At 39.4% G+C, this 23,277-nt stretch overlaps 1 protein-coding gene across 7 annotated transcripts in view; it reads right to left on the reverse strand.

Annotated features, from left to right (window-relative positions):
• Positions 1 to 23,277, reverse strand: part of LOC129853761 (zinc finger matrin-type protein 4-like) — a 257,716-nt gene that overhangs the window by 89,889 nt on the left and 144,550 nt on the right. Inside the window, exon 7 of one of the 7 annotated variants that reach the window (XM_055920137.1) lies at positions 20,013 to 22,586. The exons of the other annotated variants lie outside the window; for them this stretch is intronic. Within the exon in view, the coding sequence (XP_055776112.1) occupies positions 22,559 to 22,586 (28 nt within the window). The 3' untranslated portion in view covers positions 20,013 to 22,558. Of the gene's footprint in view, positions 1 to 20,012; positions 22,587 to 23,277 lie in introns of those variants that run through there. 7 annotated transcript variants of the gene reach the window in all.

The raw sequence follows: 23,277 nt of genomic DNA on the forward strand, positions 1-23,277 counted from the left end.
ATTTACAGTTTTTCTCTGCTTTCTCAAAACATAAATACATTCATCAAAATTAAATGATACTGTCAAAATCGCAAATACATTCATTAAAAGAACATGACTCTTTGCAAAAAGATTAACAGAAACATGCACATCTCTACAGTAAGTTGACAAAACAGAAAGTTAGCCTGTCTTTAAAAAAAATCTAAGTAGAGCCATATATATATATTTCTTGCAGTTACTAAATTATGTTGATCACATTTGGACGTACAACTATCAAAAGGTGCCGAATTATGGATAATTACTCACATTTATGCATATTTCACCAAACAATTTCATACGTATAAAATCAAATATTATCATGATCAAAAAGAAAATCGAAAATAAGCATTCATTCACTGGTATCATCACGATCTAATTCCATGTATTCAATACTTCCACAGTATGCTCGTCTGCTCATAGGTTCGTAGACTCTCCATCGAAGCAGAAACACAATCTCCATTATAAGAAAAGGTGAATACAGTGGAGGAACACAACTTAAATGAATGTATAGGCCTCAATTCATAGCAAAGCTCATCAATGTTGAAGATGATGATTTAGGAATAACCCAAAGTTACTTAGAAGTAACTCAACTTCATTCTCTGTATGTCTGCAATGTTGTAAAAAGAAAATCATGGAAATTAGACGGTCCCTGTGTCTAGATCTTTCCCTATGTTGTACCTGTTTTAGGTCTACTGCTGATAAAGCCATTTACAATTTTGTACAGTAGTACCTCCACTATTGTATTGAAAAGTTCAGTGCAGTCCCAAAATGTATTTTTTCCTGTGTTTTACGTACATTTCCACACCATGAGGTTGGAAAAATACCGTGAAATTCAAGAAATTATGATCATGTCCTTTTAACAAAGGTATACTTTTTATTTATTTAAATGTCCTCTCTGGACTTCCGTAGCAGAGGGAAAATCAAGAGTTTAAAAAATATATTTTCTACAATGTACATTTTGGTGCTGTAATTCACCTCACTACAAGCAAGAAAAAAATTGTAGCGTGCTTGTTAACTCTTCAACTACATTCAGATCAAGCACTCGTTTTGTCATCATACAGCTGTCACACAAAATCCCTATAGAAGGGTTGGTTGTTTAGCAACAAAACCAACAAAACCAACTAGTGCATAACAGACGGGGTTGGCTTAGAATGTGTAATATATTTTGTAAACTATAAAATATACTGTACACTACCGGTCATAAGTTTTAGAACACCTGCCCATCCAAGGGTTTTTCTTTATTTTTAGTATTTTCTACATTGTAGAATAATAGTGAAGACATCAAAACTATGAAATAACACATTTGGAATCATGTAGTAACCAACAAAGTGTTAAACAAATCAAAATATATTTTATATTTGAGATTATTCAAATAGCCACCCTTTGCCTTGATGACAGCTTTGCACACTCTTGGCATTCACTGCAGAATGCTGTGGTAGTCTTGCTGGTGAAGTGCACCCCCACACCATGACACCTCCTCCATGCTTTACGGTGGGAAATACACATGCAGAGATCATCCCTTCACCCACACCATAACACCTCCTCCATTTCCACCGGTCTAGTGTCAATTGCTCGTGTTTTTTGGCCTATGCAAGTCTCTTCTTCTTATTGGTGTCCTTTAAATCAAATCAAATTAAAGTTTATTTGTCACGTGCGCTGAATACAACAGGTGTAGACCTTACAGTGAAATGCTTACTTACAGGCTCTAACTAATAGTGCAAAAACAATATTAGGTGAACAATAGTTAAGTAAAGAAATAAAAACAACAGTAAAAAGACAGTGAAAAATAAAAGTAGTGAGGCTACGTACAGACACCGGTTAGTCGGGCTGATTGAGGTAGTATGTACATATAGATATGGTTAAAGTGATTATGCATATATGATGAACAGATAGTAGCAGTAGCGTAAAAGAGGGGTTGGCGGGTGGTGGGTGGCGGGACACAATGCACATAGCCCGGTTAGCCAATGTGCGGGAGCACTGGTTGGTCGGGCCAATTGATGTAGTATGTATAAACAGAGTGTGGCAGCAGCGTAAAAGAGGGGTTAGTAGTGGTTTCTTTGCAGCAATTCTACCATGGCCTGATTCAAACACAGTCTCCTCTGAACAGTTGATGTTGAAATGTGTCTGTTACTTGAACTCTCTGAAGCATTTATTTGGGCTGCAATTTCTGAGGCTGGAAACTCTAATGAACTTATCCTCTGCAGCAGAGGTAACTCTGGGTCTTCCATTCCTGTGGCGGTCATCATGAGAGCCAGTTTCATTATAGTACTTGATGGTTTTCGAAACGGCACTTGAAGGAACTTTCAAAGTTCTTGAAATTTTCCGTATTGACTGACCTTCATGTCTTAAGGTAATGATGTACTGTCATTTCTCTTTGCTTATTTGAGCTGTTCTTGCCATAATACGGGCTTTGTCTTTTACCAATAAGATAAATATCTTCTGTATACCCCCCCTACCTTGTCACAACACGACTGATTGACTCAAACGCATTAAGAAGGAAAGAAATTCCACAAATTAACTTTTAAGAAGGCACACCTGTTAATTGAAATGTATTCCAGGTGACTTCCTCAGGAAGCTGGTTGAGAGAATGCCAAGCGTGTGCAAAGCTGTCTTGAAGGCAAAGGGTATCTATTTGAAGAATCTCAAATATTAAATATATTTTGATTTGTTTAACACCTTGATTTGTTTAACACTGTAGAAAATTGTAAAAATTAAGAAAAACCCTTGAATGAGTAGGTGTTCTAAAACTTTTGGCTGGTAGTGTATGTAAACTATATTTTGTCTCCAATGATTATTGAAAACAAATCATTTGCACAATGAGCACTTGTTGTCTCTCAAATACATCGTTACAGTTGTTGGTTAGCTAGATAGTGAATTTTAGCCATATTAGCATTGAAGTGACATCAGTCAAAACACCTCAGAACAACACATGGTATCAAGGACAAGATAAAACTAGCCCAAACGAGTCACCTACGTTTATTCACATGGCAGCTTCTTGTCATTGTTGCTAGCTATTTGGCCATCCAGAATCTGCCCCACTGAAGCTTGCACGTTGTTTTCTTGATGTTGTCAGCTAACCCGTCTATAAAGTATACTCCAGGCAGGAACCATTAGTGTGATGCGTACATCATCAATAATGATCTCAGAACGTATGCATTTGAAGGGCAACACTATCTAGGCGCACAAGCCATGTACAGGGTACAGCAAGTCACCCTCCCACTGCTCTAGACTAAAAGTAGAACAAAGCTACAGTACGATCCATTTACAATGCCAGCCTTATCTGATCCATCAATCAACCAATCAGTCCCTGTTCGTACATCGACTTAGAATGATGAAGGCATGGTGTTCATCCCAAATGGCCCCCTATTCTCTATAAAGTGCACTACTTTTGACCAGAGCCCACAGTGCAGCACACTCCAAATGTACTGTAAGCAGTGTTGTGTTGTGTTGTCCCACCAGCCCTGAGGTGCAGAGGGTTAAATTTAGAGTCTTTCCAGGAACAGGAGTGGCATCCCTGCAGGCCTGTATGGGGTCAGTGTGTGTGTCTGTGTGTACATGTGTGTGCGTATGTGTGTGTATGTGTGTGTGCTGTGCGTGGTGGGTCCTGGCCCTGGTGCCGTGTGTGACGCTGAGTGGCACGCCATCCAGCCATTGGAAGGGAACACTGCTCTGCTCCAGTTTACCCCCTGATTTGCGGCCCTGACTGCCCTACCCTGGCCTACCCTGCTACCATAATGGACAGTGACAGCCAGACCCCCTAGGACAACACCGGCCACAGCATGGGAATGTGTGTTTATTAATGGAAAAAGGGGAAAAGAGAATAGCAATAATAAGACGCAGAGGCACAAGTCCAGGCAATGTGACGGCTGGACAGATATACCGTGACAACCCTGACTCCCCCCTGGCTGAATCTGTGGAGCCAACCACGCGAGGGCAAACTGGATCAGACAGACACTAATCTATTTCCCCTCTCTGGACGCTCATCAGTGACGTATGACTCATATGAAATAGAATAAAGATGCATCATGTTTAATGCACGCTGAAGTTGTGGGGGAATTTGTCACCACAAACTACAGTAAAGGGACATTATAAAACTCTAGTGATGTTGATCAAACACAGGTGCAATTAGAGACATTCTAAGCCTTAATATGGATCCCAGATATGACAATGCTAGTTTGTTATGTCACAACGAAGCACATGGCCTTATGTAAAGGTAAGAACAGTAGTTAAACAAACATTATCTCTGAGTGTTTCACTGCACATCAACATTGTGCCAAATATTTTTTCACATTACAGTAAGCGTTTGTCTATGTTCTCAGTCTGCCAACTGTTTTACATTTCCTGATGAAGGGATTTAGGGCAAGTGTGTGTGTGTGTGTACCTGTGTTGTGTGTGGGTTTACTCATGCGCGTGCATTTCCTTCCTGTGTAGCTCTAATCTGTGAAATATGCTTAGGTAATGAGAGCAGAAGTTGTGGTCTGCTCTGGGAAATTTAGAGAACTTGCTTTTCTGCCTCAGGAAATTATGAGGCAAAAAATATTTTATTAATGCACCATTAAAAATGGATTAACGTTCATTACTTTCTCTGATGACTTTCATCTACTTTGCATGTAGAGTGAGAATTTAATTTCTCACAAAGAGCAGGCATTACAGGGCCAAGCTAAGTGCTACATATTCCCCATCCAAAGATAGTTGGACAGGCCATTACTGGAGTTAACAATGCACCAATCAAACAATTGGGCTTTCATTGGGTCTCAACTCATCATATCACCATTTAGAATATAACACCACTGCCCATTGTAAATGAATAACTCTAAAGCTGAAATGTTTTGCTTCAGCTGTCATGGATACAATATTAAGTCACCATTCAGGGCAGGCATCAAAAGGGGGACATGCTAATAAAATGTTTACCGGTTTATACTGGCCATGCTTGTATTATACTATATTGAATAATTATTGAACAACCCCTATAAAGTTGTGGAGAAAATATATTAAGGATTCTTAGTTAGATTTCAGCCTTATTTAACTTACATACAGTATGTTAGACAGATCTATACCTACAGCGCCTATCATAAGTATTCACCCCTCTTGGATTTCATTTCATTTTATTGTCTACAATCTACACAAAATACTCTATAATGTCAAAGTGGACGAATTAAAAACATTTTTTTTTTTAAAGATGAATTAAAAACATACTCATCCCTGAGTCAATACATGTTAGAAACACCTTAGGCAGTGATTACAGCTGTGAGTATTTTTGGGTAAGTCTCTAAGAGCTTTGCATACCTGGATTGTGCAATATTTGCCCATTATTCCTTTCAAAATTCTTCAGGTTATTTTCAAAATTCTTGCCATAGATTTTCAAGCATATTTAAGTCAAAACTGTAACTTGGCCACTAAGGAACATTCACTGGCTTCTTGTTAAGCAACTCCAATGTAGATGTGGCCTTGTGTTGTAGGTTATTGTTCTGCTAAAAGGTGAATGCCTCTCACAGTGTCTGGTGTTTTTTTATCCTGATGAACTCCCCCTTCTTTTCTGACGTCAAGCATACCCAGGACATGATGCAGCCACCACCTTGTTCAAAAATAAGGAGGCAGTTACTCAGTGATGTGTTTTGTTGGATTTGCCTCAAACATAAGGCTTTGCATTTAGGCCCAAAATTATATTCCTTTGCCAATTGTTTTACAGTATTACTTTAGTGCCTTGCTGCATGTTTTGGAATATTATTCTGTATATTTTTATTCTTCTTTTCACTCTGTCATTTAGGTCATTATTGTGGAGTCACTACAATGTTGTTGATCCATTCTTCTTTTTTCTCCCATCAAAGCCATTGAACTCTGTAGCGGTTTTAGAATCACCAATGGCCCCATGCTGACATCTCTGAGCAGTTTCCTTCCTGTCCTGCAGCTCAGTTCAGAAAGAAGACTGTGGGTGTTTCTCAAAATGAATACTACCGTTCTCCGAGCACGCAAATTGGAGCACGGGAGGGTTGGAGTAGGGGTCCAAATCAAAGTATGCGAACTGGAGCACTACTCAGTTTGTACATATTTTGAAGCATGCATCGACGCAAGCTTCAGCGGAAAGTATGCAAAAAATATGACGCAACCACGTAAAAAATGATGCACATTTTCTTGAACTCAATGGGATCCATTATTTGAGCTGAAGCGAGAGAAAGTACACTCCGACTTTGGAATTACATGTTGCCTATTCACATCTCATATGTTGCCTGCCTACAATATTTTATCTTGATGCGTTAATAAATACATGCTGTGTTAATTACATGCCTACAATACCCACTAGAGTGTGCATAGGTTCAAGCCCATAATAAGTCAATAGAGCTAACTCGCTAGCTACTACTGTTAGCTAGACAGATATCTACAAAGAATTGATAGCTAGCTACCCATGAAGAATTGCCATTTTCCATGGACAACATTGGTTTTAGGTCATTTTTGCCTGTTATACTATCTGGTTAGCTCATTGCTATGATTCACATATAACTAGCTGATAGTTATGTAAAGTGTTTTCTTTGTATATATCTTGTTTCATCTCTATTGCCATTGTCTTGACTGGAAGAGGGAAGTTTCAGTGAATGGATAAGTCCATAGTCCAGGTCAATTAGGGGAATAACCTATGTGTAAATGCAACAATCTGCTGTTGTATGTTTTTTGTGTTATCTGTGATTGTTTTGTTTTGTTTGTTTTGTGTCATTTCTTAGTCATTGTGCCTAAACTGTATGTGTAAACATGTATATGCAGGGCTCAGCTGTAAAAGAGACCTTGGTTTCAGTCTGTTTTCCTTGTTGAAATAAAGGTATAATAATAGGGCTAACTGGCTTGCAAGCTAGTCACAAAGAATTGTTAGCTATCCATGAAGAACTGACATCTACTATACCTTGCATAACATTAGTTTGAGGGTAATTTTTTGCCTGTTTAACTAGCTGGTTGGCTAGCTAGATTACAACGATTCGCATAGAGTGCTTTCAGAAAGAATTCAGACCCCTTGACTTTTTCCACATTACAGCCTTATTTTAAAATGTATTTAAAAAAAAAAAAATCTCATCAATCTACAGACAATACCACATAATGACAAAGCAAAGACATTTTAGAAATTTATGCAAATGTTTTAGATTAAAAAAAACAGGAAAAAAATTGCATTTACATAAGTATTCAGACCCTTTACTCAGTACTTTGTTGAAGCACCTTTAGCAGTGATTACAGCCTTGAGTCTTATTGGTTAGGACGCTACAAGCTTGGCAACCTTGTATTTGGGGATTTTCTCCCATTCCTCTGTCCAGATCTTCTCAAGCTCTGTCAGGTTCGATGGGGAGCGTTGCTGCACAGCTTTTTACAGGTCTCTCCAGACATATTTAATAGAGTTCAACTCCGGGCTCTGACTGGGCCACTCCAGGACATTCAGAGACTTTTCCCGAAGCCACTCGTTCATTATTTTGGCTGTGTGCTTAGGGTCATTATCCTGTTGGAAGAGGAACCTTCATCCCAGTCTGAGGTCTTGAGCGGTCTGGAGCAGGTTTTCATCAAGGATCTCTCTGTACCTTGCTCTGTTCATCTTTGACTCAATCCTGACTAGTTTCCCAATCCCTGCTGCTGGAAAACATCCCCACAGCATGATGCTGCCACCACCATGTTTCACCGTAGGGAGGGTGTCAGGTTTCCTCCAGACGTGAAGCTTGGCATTCAGACCAGACAATCTTGTTTCTAATGGTCTGCGAATCTTTAGGTGCCTTTTGGCAAACTCCAAGAGAGCTGTCATGTGTCTTTTACTGAGGAGGGACTTCCGTCTGGCCACCCTACCATAAAGGCCTGATTGGTGGAGTTCTGCAGAGATGGTTGTCCTTCTGGAAGGTTCTCTCATCTCCACAGAGGAACTCTAGAACTATGTCAGAGTGACCATCAGGTTCTTGGTCACCTCCCTGACCAAGGCCCTTCTCCCTCGATTGCTCAGTTTGGCTGGGCGGCCAGCTCTAGGAAGAGTCTTGGTGGTTCCAAGACCTTCATTCCTTCATTGAAGAATGATGGAGGCCACTGTGTTCTTGGAGACATCCAATGCTGCAGAATTTTGTTGGTACCCTTCCCCAGATCTGTGCCTCAACACAATCCTGTCTTGGAGCTCTATGGACCATTTCTTCGACCTCATGGCTTGGTTTTTGCTCTGACATGCACTGTCAACTGTGGGACCTTATATAGACATGTGTGTTCCTTTTCAAATCATGTCCAATCAATTGAATTTACTACAGGTGGACTCCAATCAAGTTGTAGAAACATCTCAAGGATGATAAATGGAAACAGGATACACCTGAATACTTATGTAAAGGGTCTGAATACTTACGTAAATAAGGTAAGTTTCTTACAAACCTGTTTTCGCTTTGTCATTATGGGGTATTGTGTGTAGATTGCTGATGATATTATTTTACCCAATCCATTTTAGAAGACGGCTTTAACGTAACAAAATGTGGAAAAAGTCAAGGGGTCTGAATACTTTCTGAAGGGACTAATAATTATGAAGTATAACGTTTGCTTTGTGTATATTTTTGTTTTCTCTCTATTGTTGCCATTGGGGGGGTGCAAGTAATTCTCAAATGTAATGTTTTATGTGTTCTCCACACTCTCATCCTCACAAGAACATACACAAGAGAACGTCTTTGGAGAATGCACATGGAGCATGAGCGTGTGGAGCACAGTAGTATGCATATTGAGAGACACGCTGAATCTTTGGCCTACATGGATAAATAAAGGTGGAATCTTTGATGTGTCTGGGTGGTTTAATACATCATCTTCAGCATAATTATTAACTTGACCATGCGTAAAGAGATATTCAATGCCTGATTTGTGATTGTTACCTATCTACCTATCTACCAACCACGGCCCTTGTGCTTTCTTGAATCTATGCTTGAAATGCAATGCTTTAACGAGGAACATTGAATATGTTGTACAGTTGAAGTCGGAAGTTTACATACACCTTAGCCAAATACATCTAAACTCTCACAATTCCTGACATTTAATCTTAGTAAAAATTCCATGTCTTAGGTCAGTTAGGATCACCAATTAATTTTAAGAATGTGAAATGTCAGAATAAAAGTAGAGAGAATGGTTTATTTCAGCTTGTATTTCTTTCATCACATTCCCAGTGGGTCAGATGTTTACAGACACTCAATTAGTATTTGGTAGCATTGCCTTTAAATTGTTTAACTTGGGTAAAACGTTTCGGTTAGCCTTCCACAAGCTTCCCACAATAAGTTGTGTGAATATTGGCCCACATGCTTTTTCAGTTCTGCCCACAAATGTTCTATAGGATTGAGGTCAGGGCTTTGTGATGGCCACTCCAATACCTTGACTTTGTTGTCCTTAAGCCATTTTGCCACAACTTTGGAAGTATGCTTGGGGTCATTTTCCATTTGGAAGACCCATTTGCGACCAAGCTTTAACTTCCTGACTGATGTCTTGAGATGTTGCTTCAATATATCCACATAAATTTCCTCCCTCATGATGCCATCTATTTTGTGAAGTGCACCAGTCCCTCCTGCAGCAAAGCACCCCCACAACATGATGCTGCCATCCCGTACTTCACGGTTGGGATGGGGTTCTTCGGCTTGCAAGCTTCCCCCTTTTTCCTCCAAACATACCAATGGTCATTATGGCCAAACAGATCTATTTCTGTTTCATCAGACCAGAGGACAATTCTCCAAAAAGTACGATCTTTGTCCCCATGTGCAGTTGCAAACCGTAGTCTGGCTTTTTTATGGCGGTTTTGGAGCAGTGGCTTCTTCGTTGCTGAGTGACCTTTCATGTTATGTCGATAACATTTTACTGTGGATATAGATACTTTTGTACCTGTTTCCTCCAGCATCTTCACAAGGTCCTTTGCTGTTGTTTTGGATTGATTTGCACTTTTCGCACCAATGTACATTAATCTCTAGGAGACAGAACGCATCTCCTTCCTGAGCGGTATGACGGCTGCGTGGTCCCATGGTGTTTATACTTGCGTACTATTGTGTGTACAGATGAATGTGGTACCTTCAGGCGTTTGGAAATTGCTCCCAGGGATGAACCAGACCTGTGGAGAGCTACAATTTATTTATTTTGATTTTCCCATGATGTCAAGCAAGAAGGCACTGACTTTGAAGGTAGGCCATGACATACATCCACAGGTACACCTCCAATCGACTCAAATGATGTCAATTCTCCTATCAGAAGCTTCTAAAACCATGACATCATTTTTTGGAATTTCCCAAGCTGTTTAAAGGCACAGTCAACTTAGTGTATATAAACTTCTGACCCACTGGATTTGTGATACAGTGAATTATAAGTGAAATAATCTGTCTGTAAACAATTATTGGAAAATTTACTTGTGTCATGCACAAAGTAGATGTCCTAACCGACTTGCCAAAATTATAGTTTGTTAACAAGAAATTTGTGGAGTGGTGGAAAAAGGAGTTTTAATGACTCCAACCTAAGTGTATGTAAACTTCCGACTTCAACTGTATGTATGGGGATAGAGGAAGGGGTAGTCATTTAAAAATCATGTCAACCTGTCACGATCGTGTGGAGGATTGACGGACCAAAACGCAGCTTTAGGAAAATAAGCCATCTCCTTTTTATTAACGAAGAAGGCAAACGAAACAAAAACACTTAAACACTAAACAAAACAAGAAAACGATCGTGAAGCTAAACAACGATGTGCACACACTGGCTACAAACGTATCACATAGACAACTACTCACAACAAATGAAAGCCTATGGCTACCCTAAATAAGGCTCCCAATCAGAGACAACCGAAATCAGCTGTCTCTAATTGGGAACTCATTCAGGTAACCATAGACTCTCCTAGACAACTAAACATACATAGACAACGCTAGACACATGTACTCAACACAAACCCATATACTACACCAACAACCCCTTTACCATAGAAACACCCAAAACCAACAAAACACAAACATTCCCCATGTCACACCCTGACCTAACTAAAATAATAAAGAAAACAAAGAATACTAAGGCCAGGGCGTGACACAACCACTATTATTTCACACAAAGTGTGTCCATGTAACTTATTCTGTGATTTGTTAAGCCACATTTAATTCCTGATCAAATTTACTTATTTAATTGTTTCCTTTTAACTTTGACATTATGGAGTATTTGTGTAGAACACTTATCAAAAATCACAATGAAATATATTTCAAACCTTTGTAATGGAACAAAATGTAATGCAACAAAAATCCAATGGGGGTCAATACTTATGATACCCAAGGAATATTCTGAATAAGGAAAGAAACACATGATATTGTGATTTACATTTTAGCAATATGTGATTTCTCTGAATCAAATCTCTCCTGAGTCTTTCTATTACAGCACGGTCCTGGAAGGGAGATGTATCTACAGTATGTAAATACAAAGATGATGTCTGCATAACATAAAGGAAAGAATAGAGGGGATTCACATTTTGCCTCGAATCATGAAATCTCAGCCATTGGCATAGTTAAGAAAAGACTGCTAGGTTTTCTAAATCACTCTCTAATTCCCTTAGCTTTGAAAAAGCAACATTATTCTTATTGGTTATTCTTATTGATGGAGGACTCTCTATCTAGCTTTTGGTGGATTTAGAATTCGGAGTCCTCACGTGCAGATCCAGGAATTAAAATCAAGGAAGCCTCTTTCCTTCTTATTAATGTTGATATTTCTGCTATTAGATGAGATTGTTAATTTTCTTTGTATCTTTTCTTTGTTTCTTTTCTTTGATTCTTTTCTTTGATTCCTTTTTCTTTCTTTCTTTCATTCTTTCTTTCTTTCTTCTCTCTGTTGTTCTTTCCCAGTGGGAGGATCCAGAGATGTGGAGGCGGGAGCTGAGCTCCACAATGGGAAACTAAGCTCGTTCTCTGCTCGGCCCCAATCTTCAAAATAACTTTGGCACAGTCCCAAATGGCACCCTAGCTATTCCCTTTATAGTGCACTTCTTATGTTCCCTAGTGCACAATTTTTAAACTGAAGTAGTGCACTATATAGTGAAGAGGGTTCCATTTGGGATGCATCCTTATTCTCCCAAAGAAAAGCCTGAACGGGAGCCAACCATAGGAGCCAACCTCCACACTCCCTCCCAGCTCTGATCATCCAGCATCTAACCTCTAGACAGGCTCTCCTTTCTCTCGCTCCTCTCCTCTTACTTCCCATACCTTACTCACAAGAGGAACATGCAAGAGGATCCTAGTGCAGGCAACACCATCTTAGAGAAAAACAAACAACAGCAGCATGAAATGATACTACTCTATTTACCCATGTGTTACTACTTACCCATGCAGATTGCCAAGTCTGACAATATTATTGCATCTTGATTAAATTACATTTATTGTGATTTATGGTAGTTACACTAAGTGACTAGTATTGATCCGATGAGCCACATTCTCTTACATCTGCACAGCTCTTACTAGCTACACAGTACATACCCGTCACAGATGATTTCATTATTTTAATTGAGTGCAGTTCATTGTTAGCCCAGGAATATCTATATTACATAGTTTTTGTTGGACAAAAATAACTTTGTTTTTACAGCTTTTTCTTTATTGTTACACAACTTGCATGGAAAATTACTGAGGATAATAGCGGACGATATTACCACTCCTATTTGCCATATCTTCAATTTAAGCATACTAGAAAGTGTGTGCCCTCAGGCCTTGAAGGAAGCAAAAGTCATCCTGTTATCAACCCTTAGTAAACTTTTGGGAAAAATGGTGTTTGACCAGATACAATGCTATTTTACAGTAAACAAATTGACAACAGACTTTCAGCGTGCTTATAGGGAAGGACATTCAACAAGCACAGTACTTACACAAATGACTGATGATTGGCTGAGAGAAATTGATGATTCAAAAGATTGGGGGGGTTGTTTTGTTAGACTTCAGTGCGGCTTTTGACATTATTGATCATAGTCTGCATATGTGTTATGGCCTTACACCCCCTGTTATATTGTGGATAAAGAGTTACCTGTCTAACAGAACACAGCGGGTGTTTTTTAATGGAATGGAATAAATTAGTCCTAAATATTTCAAAAACTAAGAACATTGTATTTGGGACAAATCATTCACTAAACCCTAAACCTCAACTAAATCTTGTAATGAATAATGTGGAAATGTAGCAAGTTGAGGTGACTTAACTGCTTGGAGTAACCCTGGATTGTAAACTGTCATGGTCAAAACATATTGATACAACAGTAGCTAAGATTGGGAGAAATCTGTCCATTTATAAAGCGCTGCTCTGCCTTCTTAGCAGCACTATCAACAAGGCAGGTCCTACAGGCCCTAGTTTTTTCGCACCTGGACTACTGTTCAGTCGTGTGGTCAGGTGCCACAAAGAGGGACTTAGGAAAATTGCAATTGGCTCAGAACAAAGCAGCACAGCTGGCCCTGGGATGTACACAGAGAGCTAACTTGAATTAATATGCATGTCAATCTCTCCTGGCTCAAAGTGGAGGAGAGATTGACTTCATCACTACTTGAACTTGTGAGAGGTATTGACATGTTGACTGCACTGAGATGTCTGTTTGAACTACTGGCACACAGCTCGGACACCCATGCATACCCCACAAGACATGCTACTAGAGGTCTCTTCACAGTCCCCAAGTCCAGAACAGACTCTGGGAGGCGCACAGTACTACATGGAGCCATGACTACATGGAACTCACTTCCACATCAAGTAACTGATGCAAGAAGTAAAATTAGATTTAAAAAACAGATCAAAAAACACCTTATGGAACAGCGGGGACTGTTAAGAAACATAAACATAGGCATAGACACATGCATACACACACACATGATAATATATGCACTATACACACACATACACATGGATTGTGTGTTGGAGATGTGGTAGTAGAGTAGGGGCCTGAGGGCACACAATGTGTTGTGAAATCTGTTATGACTGTATTGTAATGTTTTTAAAATTGTATAACTTTCTTAATTTTGCTGGACCCTAGGAAGAGTAGCCGCTGCCTTGGCAGCAGCTAATGGGGATCCATAATAAATATAAATACAAAATTAAATTATAATGTTGATTGATTGACTATGACTTTCCAAGTCTCCCAACAGTGCTATTTGTAGGGTTAGTTTTAGGTCAATTTTATGATTTTTCAGCTATTCCTGAACCTGTGACCAGAAACAAGCTGAATAGGGGCAATATCAGAATAAGTGATCTAATGATTCTCTCTCTTTACAGCAAAATGTGCAGAGCTGAGATGGTTGTATGCCCCATATACATAACATTTTGTTGGTGGCCAGAATTTCGTATAACAATTTAAATTGAAAAACTCTAAGTTTTGAATCAATTATTGTTTTGTGTAGGAGTCCACAAACCTTGTACCATGGAATTGGCACATTAAACATATCTTCCCAACTATTTTGCAACCTGTATGGTGCCGCTGCCAACATCTTGGTCCTCAAATGAAACTGGTATATTTTTTCGATTTATGACAAAAAAAAATGGTGCAAATTTTGGTCTTTAATAAAGGGCAGACAATTTTCATAACAAACAAGTTTCATACCAAACAAGTTTCCTACCCCTTCCACTGGCCTCTTCCATTTTTGAGATAATGCTGAAATCATTTGGTTGTAATTTTGGATGGCACAAACATTTCAATATCATTTTGTTTACTGCACGTGTGACATAACTCCACCATTCCTATTCATAATATCCTTAACAAATATATATAAAACATTTTTTTTTCCATAAATAATGTTTTTTTTAATCAATTACATTTACATAATTTATCAGACACTCTTACCCAGAGCAATTAGGGCTAATTGCCTTCCTCAAGAGCACATTGACAGATTTTTCACCTAGTCGGCTTGGGGATTCAAATCAATGACCTGTTGGTTTACTGTCCCAATGCTTTTCAGCCCAAATGAATGTATTTGAGTTTAACCCTCGTATTTGTTGTAGTATTTGTTCTGTCTTTTCAATGGGATGAAACTGGAATTGCAACAAGCTTTGTATGGCTTGTTTTAGAAAGGGAGATATTTTGATTATGGATCCATTTTCAATTAAGCAAAAGTGAACACGGAAGAAATTTAAAGCAAGGGGTGATCCATTCTTACTAATCTACTGGAGAACCAGTTTGGATTTAAGTATAACTTTTGCATGACTGAAGCTTTAATATTTAATCATTTTAGCTCCCCAAACTCATTTTCATTATATAAATAAGCAAGTTTAATTTTGTTTGGCTTGCAATACCAAATAGAGTGAAATATTGACATTTTCAGGAGTCTTGTGGCTTGGGTGTAAAAGCTGTTGAGAAGCCTTTTGGTCCTAGACTTGGCGCTTTGGTACCACGGTAGCAGAGAGAACAGTCTATGACTGGGGTGGCTGGAGTCTTTGACAATTTTTAGGGCCTGCCTCTGACATCGCCTGCTATAGAGGTCCTGGATGGCAGGCAGCTTTGCCCCAGTGATGTACTGTGCCGTATACACTACCCTCTGTAGTGCCTTGATGCTCTCGATGTTGCAGCTGTAGAACCTTTTGAGGATCTCAGGACCCATGCCAAATCTTTTTAGTTTCCTGAGGGGGAACAGGTTTTGTCGTGCCCTCTTCACGACTGTCTTGGTGTGTTTGGATCATTCTAGTTTGTTGGTGATGTGGAAACCAAGGAACTTGAAGCTCTCAACCTACTCCACTACAGCCCCGTCAATGAGAATGGGGGCGTGCCCGGTCCTCCTTTTCCTGTAGTCCACAATAATCTCCTTCGTCTTGATTACGTTGAGGGATAGGTTGTTATTCTGGCCCCACCCGGCCAGGTCTCTGACCTCCTCCCTATAGGCTGTCTCGTCGTTGTCAGTGATCAGGCCTACCACTGTCGTGTTGTCTGCAAAGTTAATGATGGTGTTGAGGTCGTGCCTGGCCATGCAGTCGTGAGTGAACAGGGAGTACAGGAGGGGACTGAGCACACACCCCTGCGGGGCCCCAGTGTTGAGGATCAGCGTGGCAGATGTGTTATTACCTACCCTTTCCACCTGGGGGCGGCCCGTCGGGAAGTCCAGGATCCAGTTGGAGAGGGAGGTGTTTAGTCCCAGGATCCTTAGCTTAGTGATGAGCTTTGAGGGCACAATGGTGTTGAACGCTGAGATGTAGTCAATGAATAGCATTCTCACTTAGGTGTTCCTTTTGTCCAGGTGGGAAAGGGCATTGTGGAATGCAATAGAGATTGCATCAATGTATCGTCCATGCAAAAAAAACAGTTTGATCAGGATGAATAATATTCAACCTTTTTAATTCTATGCGCCATGCATTTTGCCAGAAGTTTTGCACCACAACATTGAAGTGTAAGGAGTCTCCAATTGTTTTAATGGACTGGATCTTTATACTCACCACCTGGGTCCTGTTTCAGGAATAGTGAAATCAGACCTTCTTGATGAGTATTTGATTATTTGCCATTTTCATAGGAGTAGTTTAAACATGCTAGAGGTGGAATTAGGTTTTTAGACATTTTTACAAATTCATACAAATGAAAAGCTCAAATGTCAATATTCAACCCCTTTGTTATGGCAAGCGTAAATAGGTGCAGAACTCACTCTGTGTGCAATAATAGTGTTAAACATGATTTGACTAACTCCTCTCTATACCCTACACATACAATTACTGTATCTGTAAGGTCCCTCAGTTGAATTTCAAACACAAATTCAACCACAAAGAAGGGCACCTATTGGTACATGGGTAAAAAAAGCTGACATTGAATATACCTTTGAGCATGGTGAAGTTATCCATTACACTTTGGATGGTGTATAAATACACCCAGTCACTACAAAGATAGAGAAGTCCTTCCTAACTCAGTTGCCAGAGAGGAAGGAAACCGCACAGGAATTTCACCATGAGGACAACGGTGACTTTATTAAAACAGTTACAGAATTGTATTGTCTGTGAAAGGAGAAAACTGAGGATGGATCAACAACATTGTAGTTACTCCAGAATACTAACCTAAATGACAGAGTGAAAAGAAGGAAGCCTGTACTGAATAAAAATATACAAAAACATGCATCCTCTTTGCAACAAGGCACTAAAGTAATATTGCAAAAAATGTGGCAAAGCAATTCACTTTTTGTCCTGAATACAAAGTGTTATGTTTGGGGCAAATCCAATACAACACATTACTGAGTACCACTCTACACATTTTCAAGCATAGTGGTGGGTGCATCGTGTTATGTGTATGCTTGTAATCAGGTTTAAAAAGGAAACGGAATGGAGCTAAGCACAGCCAAAATCCTAGAGGAAAACCTGTTTCAGTCTGCTTTCCACCAGACAATGGGAGATGAATTCACTTTTCAGCAGGACAAAAAAACAAAAATACAAGGCCAAATCTACACCGAAGTTGCTTACCAAGAAAACAGTGAATGTTCCCGAAGGGCCGAGTTACACTTTTGACTTAAATCTCCAGTACAAGAACATCTATGGCAAGACCTGAAAATGATTGTCTAGCAATGATCAACAACCAATTTGACAGAGCTTGAAGGAATTTGATAAGAACAATGGGCAAATGTTGCACAATCCAGGTGTTTAAAGTTCTTAGAGATTTACCCACGAAGACTCACAGCTGTAATTGCTGCCAAAGGCTCTTTTACAAAGTATTGACTAAGGGGTGCGAATACATGTGTAAATTCAATATCTCTATATTTCATTTTTAATACATTGACAAACATTTCTAAAAACATGTTTTCCCTTTGTCATTATGGGGTATTGTGTGTAGATGGGTGAGAAAAAAATATATGTTTAATACATTTTGTGGTATAAGTCAAGGCGTATGAATACTTTCTGAAAGCACTGTAGTGCAGTGTTTCCCGACCCTGGTCCTTGAGCACATTTTTATTGTAACCCTGGACAAGCACACCTGATTCAAATGGTCAACTTATCATCAAGCCCTCCAATGAGTTGAATGAGGTGTGTTTGTCCAGGGCTACAATGAAAATGTGTACTGTTGGGGGTCCTCGAGGACCAGGGTCGGAAAACACTGCTGTAGCTGATTGACTTCAATCAAGGGGAACGGCAGATAGAGAAATGGTTTATTTGAACTGCTCACTCAGTCAGACATACAGAAGTCTCTGCTCAGCTCTAGATGGTAGCATTTGGCAAAATGGTTCTGATACAAAGTTCTTTTTACACAACCATTGTGGAGATGTTGCACAATGGTTGTGTAAAGGTTTCTATGCAGACCATACAGCAGATATCTGTGGTATTACAAATATAATGTCAAATGTACAACCTGAGAGTTTACACGACCAGGTTGATTGGCATCTGATATTTCACCAGAGGCAATTGAGATTCTAGAGATTCTACAGGTGATGGGAAACAAGTGTTACTCATGTCATTGTAGAAATAATGTTATATTTTTGGTTACTTGGCAAAAATATGACATTTCCCCTGTAGAATGCAACCACCTCCATACAGAAGTATCTTACTCTGTGAAAAACACGTGATCGGTAGTAATTCTTATTGCCCACTGTTAATTCTCCCAATACATACAGTACCAGTCAAAAGTTTGGACACACCTACTCATTCAATGGTTGTTCTTTATTTTTACTATTTTCTACATTGTAGAATAATAGTGAAGACATCAAAACTATGAAATAACACATGTGGAATCATCTGGAATGTGTGGAACTAAAAAAGTGTTATACAATCCAAATATATTTTATATTTGAGATTCTTCAAAGTAGCCACCCTTTGCCTTGATGACAGCTTTGCACACTCTTGGCATTCTCTCAACCAGCTTCATGAGGTAGTCACTTAGAATGTAATGCACCTAGAATCAATTAATAAGTGTGCCTTGTTAAAAGTTAATTTGTGGAATTTCTTTCCTTCTTAATGAGTTTGAGCCAATCAGTTGTGTTGTGACACAGCAGGGGTGGTATACAGAAGATAGCCCTATTTGGTAAAAGACCAAGTCCATATTATGGCAAGAACAACTCAAATAAGCAAAGAAAAATGACAGTACATCATTACTTTAAGACATGGAGGTCAGTCAACTCGGTCAAAAAACATCAAGCGCTATGATGAAACTGGCTCTCATGAGGACAAGGCCAAGAAACATGTGCGATGGAAATTAGACCGGTGGAAATTCGTCCTTTGGTCTGATAGTCCAAATTTGCGATCTTTGGTTCCAACCACCTTGTCTTTGTGAGACGCAGAGTAGGTTAACGGATGATCTCTGCATGTGTAGTTCCCATCGTGAAGCATGGAGGAGGAGGTGTGATGGTGTGGGGCTGCTTTGTTGGTGACTCTGTCTGTGATTTATTTAGAATTCTAGGCACACTTAACCAGCATGGTTATCACAGCATTCTGCAGCGATACGCCATCCCATCTGGTTTGCAATTAGTGGGAATATAATTTATTTTCAACAGGACAATGACTCAACACACCTCCAGGTTGTGTAAGGGCTATTTGACCAAGAAGGAGAGTGATGGAGTGCTTTATCAGATTACCTGGCCTCCACAATCACCTGACCTCAACCCAATTGAGATGGTTTGAGATGAGTTGGACTGCAGAGTGAAGGAAAAGCAGTCAACAAGTGCTCAGCATATGTAGGAACTCCTTCAAGACTATTGGAAATAAATTCCAGGTAAAGCTGGTTGAGAGAATGCCAAGAGTTTGCAAAGCTGTCATCAAGGCCAAGGGTGGCTACTTTGAAGAATCTATAATCTAAAATATATTTTGATTCGTTTAACCCATTTTTGATTACTACATGATTCCATATGTGTTATTTCAACATTTTGATGTCTTCACTATTATTCTACAATGTAGAAAATAGTAAAATAAAGAAAAACCCTTGAATGATTAGGTGTGTCCAAACTTTTGACTGGTACTGTATGTGGAAAGACAGCAGGGGAAGACTTGGAGAAGGAACAATTGACTTTCCATGGAGGAATTGGGCATGTTGACTTTGGGGATGAGAATGCCAGCTCGGAGGAAAACATAGACAGAACAAAGCAACACGACTGGACAGGTGGTATAGTATAGTTGCAAGTGTCTTTTATTGTTTTTCAGACACCGTAGAGTACATAACCTAGAGAGAGCACAAAGGGAGTAGGGGTGTATGAGACGTGGAGTTCCCCTGGAGATCAAGGGAAGAGACACCAGATCCAATGCAAAGTTGGGCAGAATGCAACGTTATGACTTGGTCTGAGCAAAGAAATTCAGTGGATCTGAGACGGATAGTTTCATTAATTAGTAAATCTTTCATGCACATCTTAAGTCGTTTGTAATATTAAAATCACTTTATACATTATTGTATTTTTTTTGCCTCTCACAAGGCGGATGGCTCTGATTTGAGCCAGCTTCAGTTAATGTTCAGTTCAGGAAGATTTGTCGTTTGTTTTAGAATTTCTCACTCCATCTCTCTAAGATGCATGAAAATGCTTAGATGTGTTTTTTTTTATGTGTAAGCAGTAAATCCAAAATGTCTGAAGTCATCTAAAACAAATTAAAAAGGGAGGAGAAGGGTTGGTTTCAATTGGTTTAACAATTCCAGACATTGCTCATTTAAAAACAAACAGATCAGTTATTCATAAATTAGCACACAAAAATACCTGTTAACACATTTATCAAGGCTATTGATCAAACACGTTTTTGCTGTCGACAGACACTGACTGCACTGTACTGACAGGATAATAAATAACTCTTATGTCTGTATACAGACACATCTGCTTTCCCAATTACAAATAAACTGCTTAATTTACAACAGTAAGAACAAAAAAAAATCAAACTAGAACACCTGCTTAGTAGTTCTGTTTTACCACCAAACTCTGGTTAAGTCAAATGTATGGCAACACCAGCCTCTGTCATAACATAGCTTTAATGTTCTTATAACTATTAGAATGAAAGAGTTGCTACAGAAGGTTGAGATAAGGTTGTATATTAAAGTTGGATTGCTTTTTAAACTCTCTCAATTTCTGAATAAGACATCATCATCATCATAACAGCAATGTTTTACACCATTACAGAATAACATGGTTTGATTCAAATCGACTGCAATTGGCTGTAATACTAACACATTCTAAAAGGCTCTATTGGAATGAATTCAGTGAACACATTTTTTTTAACAGTTTTGTTGAATCATGAATCTGAATCATAAATCTGGACAATAGTAATCAATGGGACCTCCCTGAGACGAAGGCCACATTTGAACCTCAACCCACATGGAGGAACAGAGAACACATGTTTATACCTGGAACACTGACAACATACAGGTAACCGCCGAAATAAAGGAAACGCCAAACATAGTGTTTTAATAGGGTGTTGGGCCACCACGAGCTGCCAGAACAGCTTTAATGTGCCATAGATTCTACAAGTGTCTAGAACTCAATGAGGAATTCTATCATGTCCCATACGTGTTCAATTGGGTTGAGATCTGGTGACTGACACACACGCACACACACACACACACACACCTTTAAACCCCCTATGCTCCTGAGACCCCTCTTTCAAAGTCACTGTGGTTCCTGGGTTAATTAGCCAAAAATAATGGGCAACTAGGCATTTTATATATGACCCTAAGCATGATGGGATTTTAATTGCTTAATTAACCAAGGAACCACAGGTGTTTGGAAGCACCTGCTTTTAATACACCTGCTTTCAATATACCTTATTGTGTTTCCTTTATTTAGACAGTTACCTGTAGATCCCCTATTTAGGGTCTCCTTCCAGGACTACTGGAGCTGCAGATAAATCAGCTCAGATTCAAATTGTAAACATTATGAAAATCTTTTACTGTATTATATATAAAGCAACTTGTGCACCATGCCATTATGTTCAATGACATTGTACAAACTGTCATTATTATTGCCAACTTGTCCACCAGGGATATTATGTTACTGTGAGATTAGATGGGAATATATAGCATAGACCCAAACATTACTATATTATTATACATTATTCTAAAGGAAAAAAACAGTCTGAGGGCAAAATACATTTTAAAAATAAAATGAATTACTCATAAATAAGATAAAAAAACAATACATTACTTATATATCAGTTCTCTTATACATATTCTATTTCAGGTAAAATACAAAAAACACTTTATTACTCAAGCCAAAATGCCATTGAGAGTCTTCCTCTCTCTAACCACTTACAACTAAAGCAAAAGCATAGTTAGCATGAAGTTGCAGGTCGCTCATTTCATCATGCATTGAGGGGACTGCCCCTTTGCTGGATCCACTTTTATTCTCGTCGACCATTGTCTTTAAAAGTACTGAGAATATGTTGGTGTGAAATGCAGAATCTGTGGAATGTCGATTATCACATGGCCAAAATGACAAGAGTTCTGCAGAAGCCTTAAGTTGACAGGTGAGACAGATGCTGTGGAGGTGAAGCATTTAAAAACAAAAAATGTGTTCTCCTATTGTATGCTAGCAGGGCAATAGAGAGAGACAGAGATAGAGTGTGTGTGTGTGTTTGTGTGGTAGAGAGAGAAAGCAGGGCAGAGGCAGAAAAATTGGGGCAAGCTGAACACAGCTTGTCTGACATCAATCAAATGGTTTGTTTTGTTCTTCAAGATTCACTGGACACATATCTGATTCTTCAGGCTGCAAGAGAAAGAACGAGAGAGAGAGAGAGAGAGAGAGAGAGAGAGAGAGAGAGAGAGAGAGAGAGAGAGAGAGAAGGAAGAAAGAGTGGGGATAGAGAGAGGGGGAGAGAAAGAGACCGGGTGGGAGAGAGAGAGGGGGAGGGAGAGAGAGAGAGGGAGAGAGGTGTTATTGTTATGCAAAGGTGAAAAGTCTAACATATCTCAACCAATAAAATAAACCAGCGGTGAAGATGAAATGATCCTGATAAGATCGATAATATAACATCAACGATAAGGAGACCATCTACGGTACAGCCAGGAGAAGAGGGCACTTAAAGTATAAGGACGTCTAAACAGCCTTGGCTTCTCCGGACTGAATGTAAAACCTTCCTCACTACGCTTTCTCCTTTCTGTCTCCTATACTTCACGCACCGCGTGACTTTATGCTCTCGTTTGCCATGTGCTCAACAAAGCACCCGGAGCTTGATTATGACACTTAGAGTGGCCAACATCTAATCCCCTTTCTGTTGTGATTGAAGAGGTGCGGAACGCCAGGTTCTACGGCATGTCCAGGACATCGCCACGTCGACTGAAGGTCTTATCTAATGGTTTATCATCACACGATCACCGTCGGAGACGCCTCTCCCAGTTCTCTCCCGGTCTTGGATCAATTATACCTCACTTAATACAGGGATGACTGTTCTCAAAAC

Source organism: Salvelinus fontinalis, chromosome 4 (assembly GCF_029448725.1).
Source record: "Salvelinus fontinalis isolate EN_2023a chromosome 4, ASM2944872v1, whole genome shotgun sequence".
In the NCBI taxonomy this organism is placed as follows: Eukaryota; Metazoa; Chordata; class Actinopteri; order Salmoniformes; family Salmonidae; genus Salvelinus; species Salvelinus fontinalis.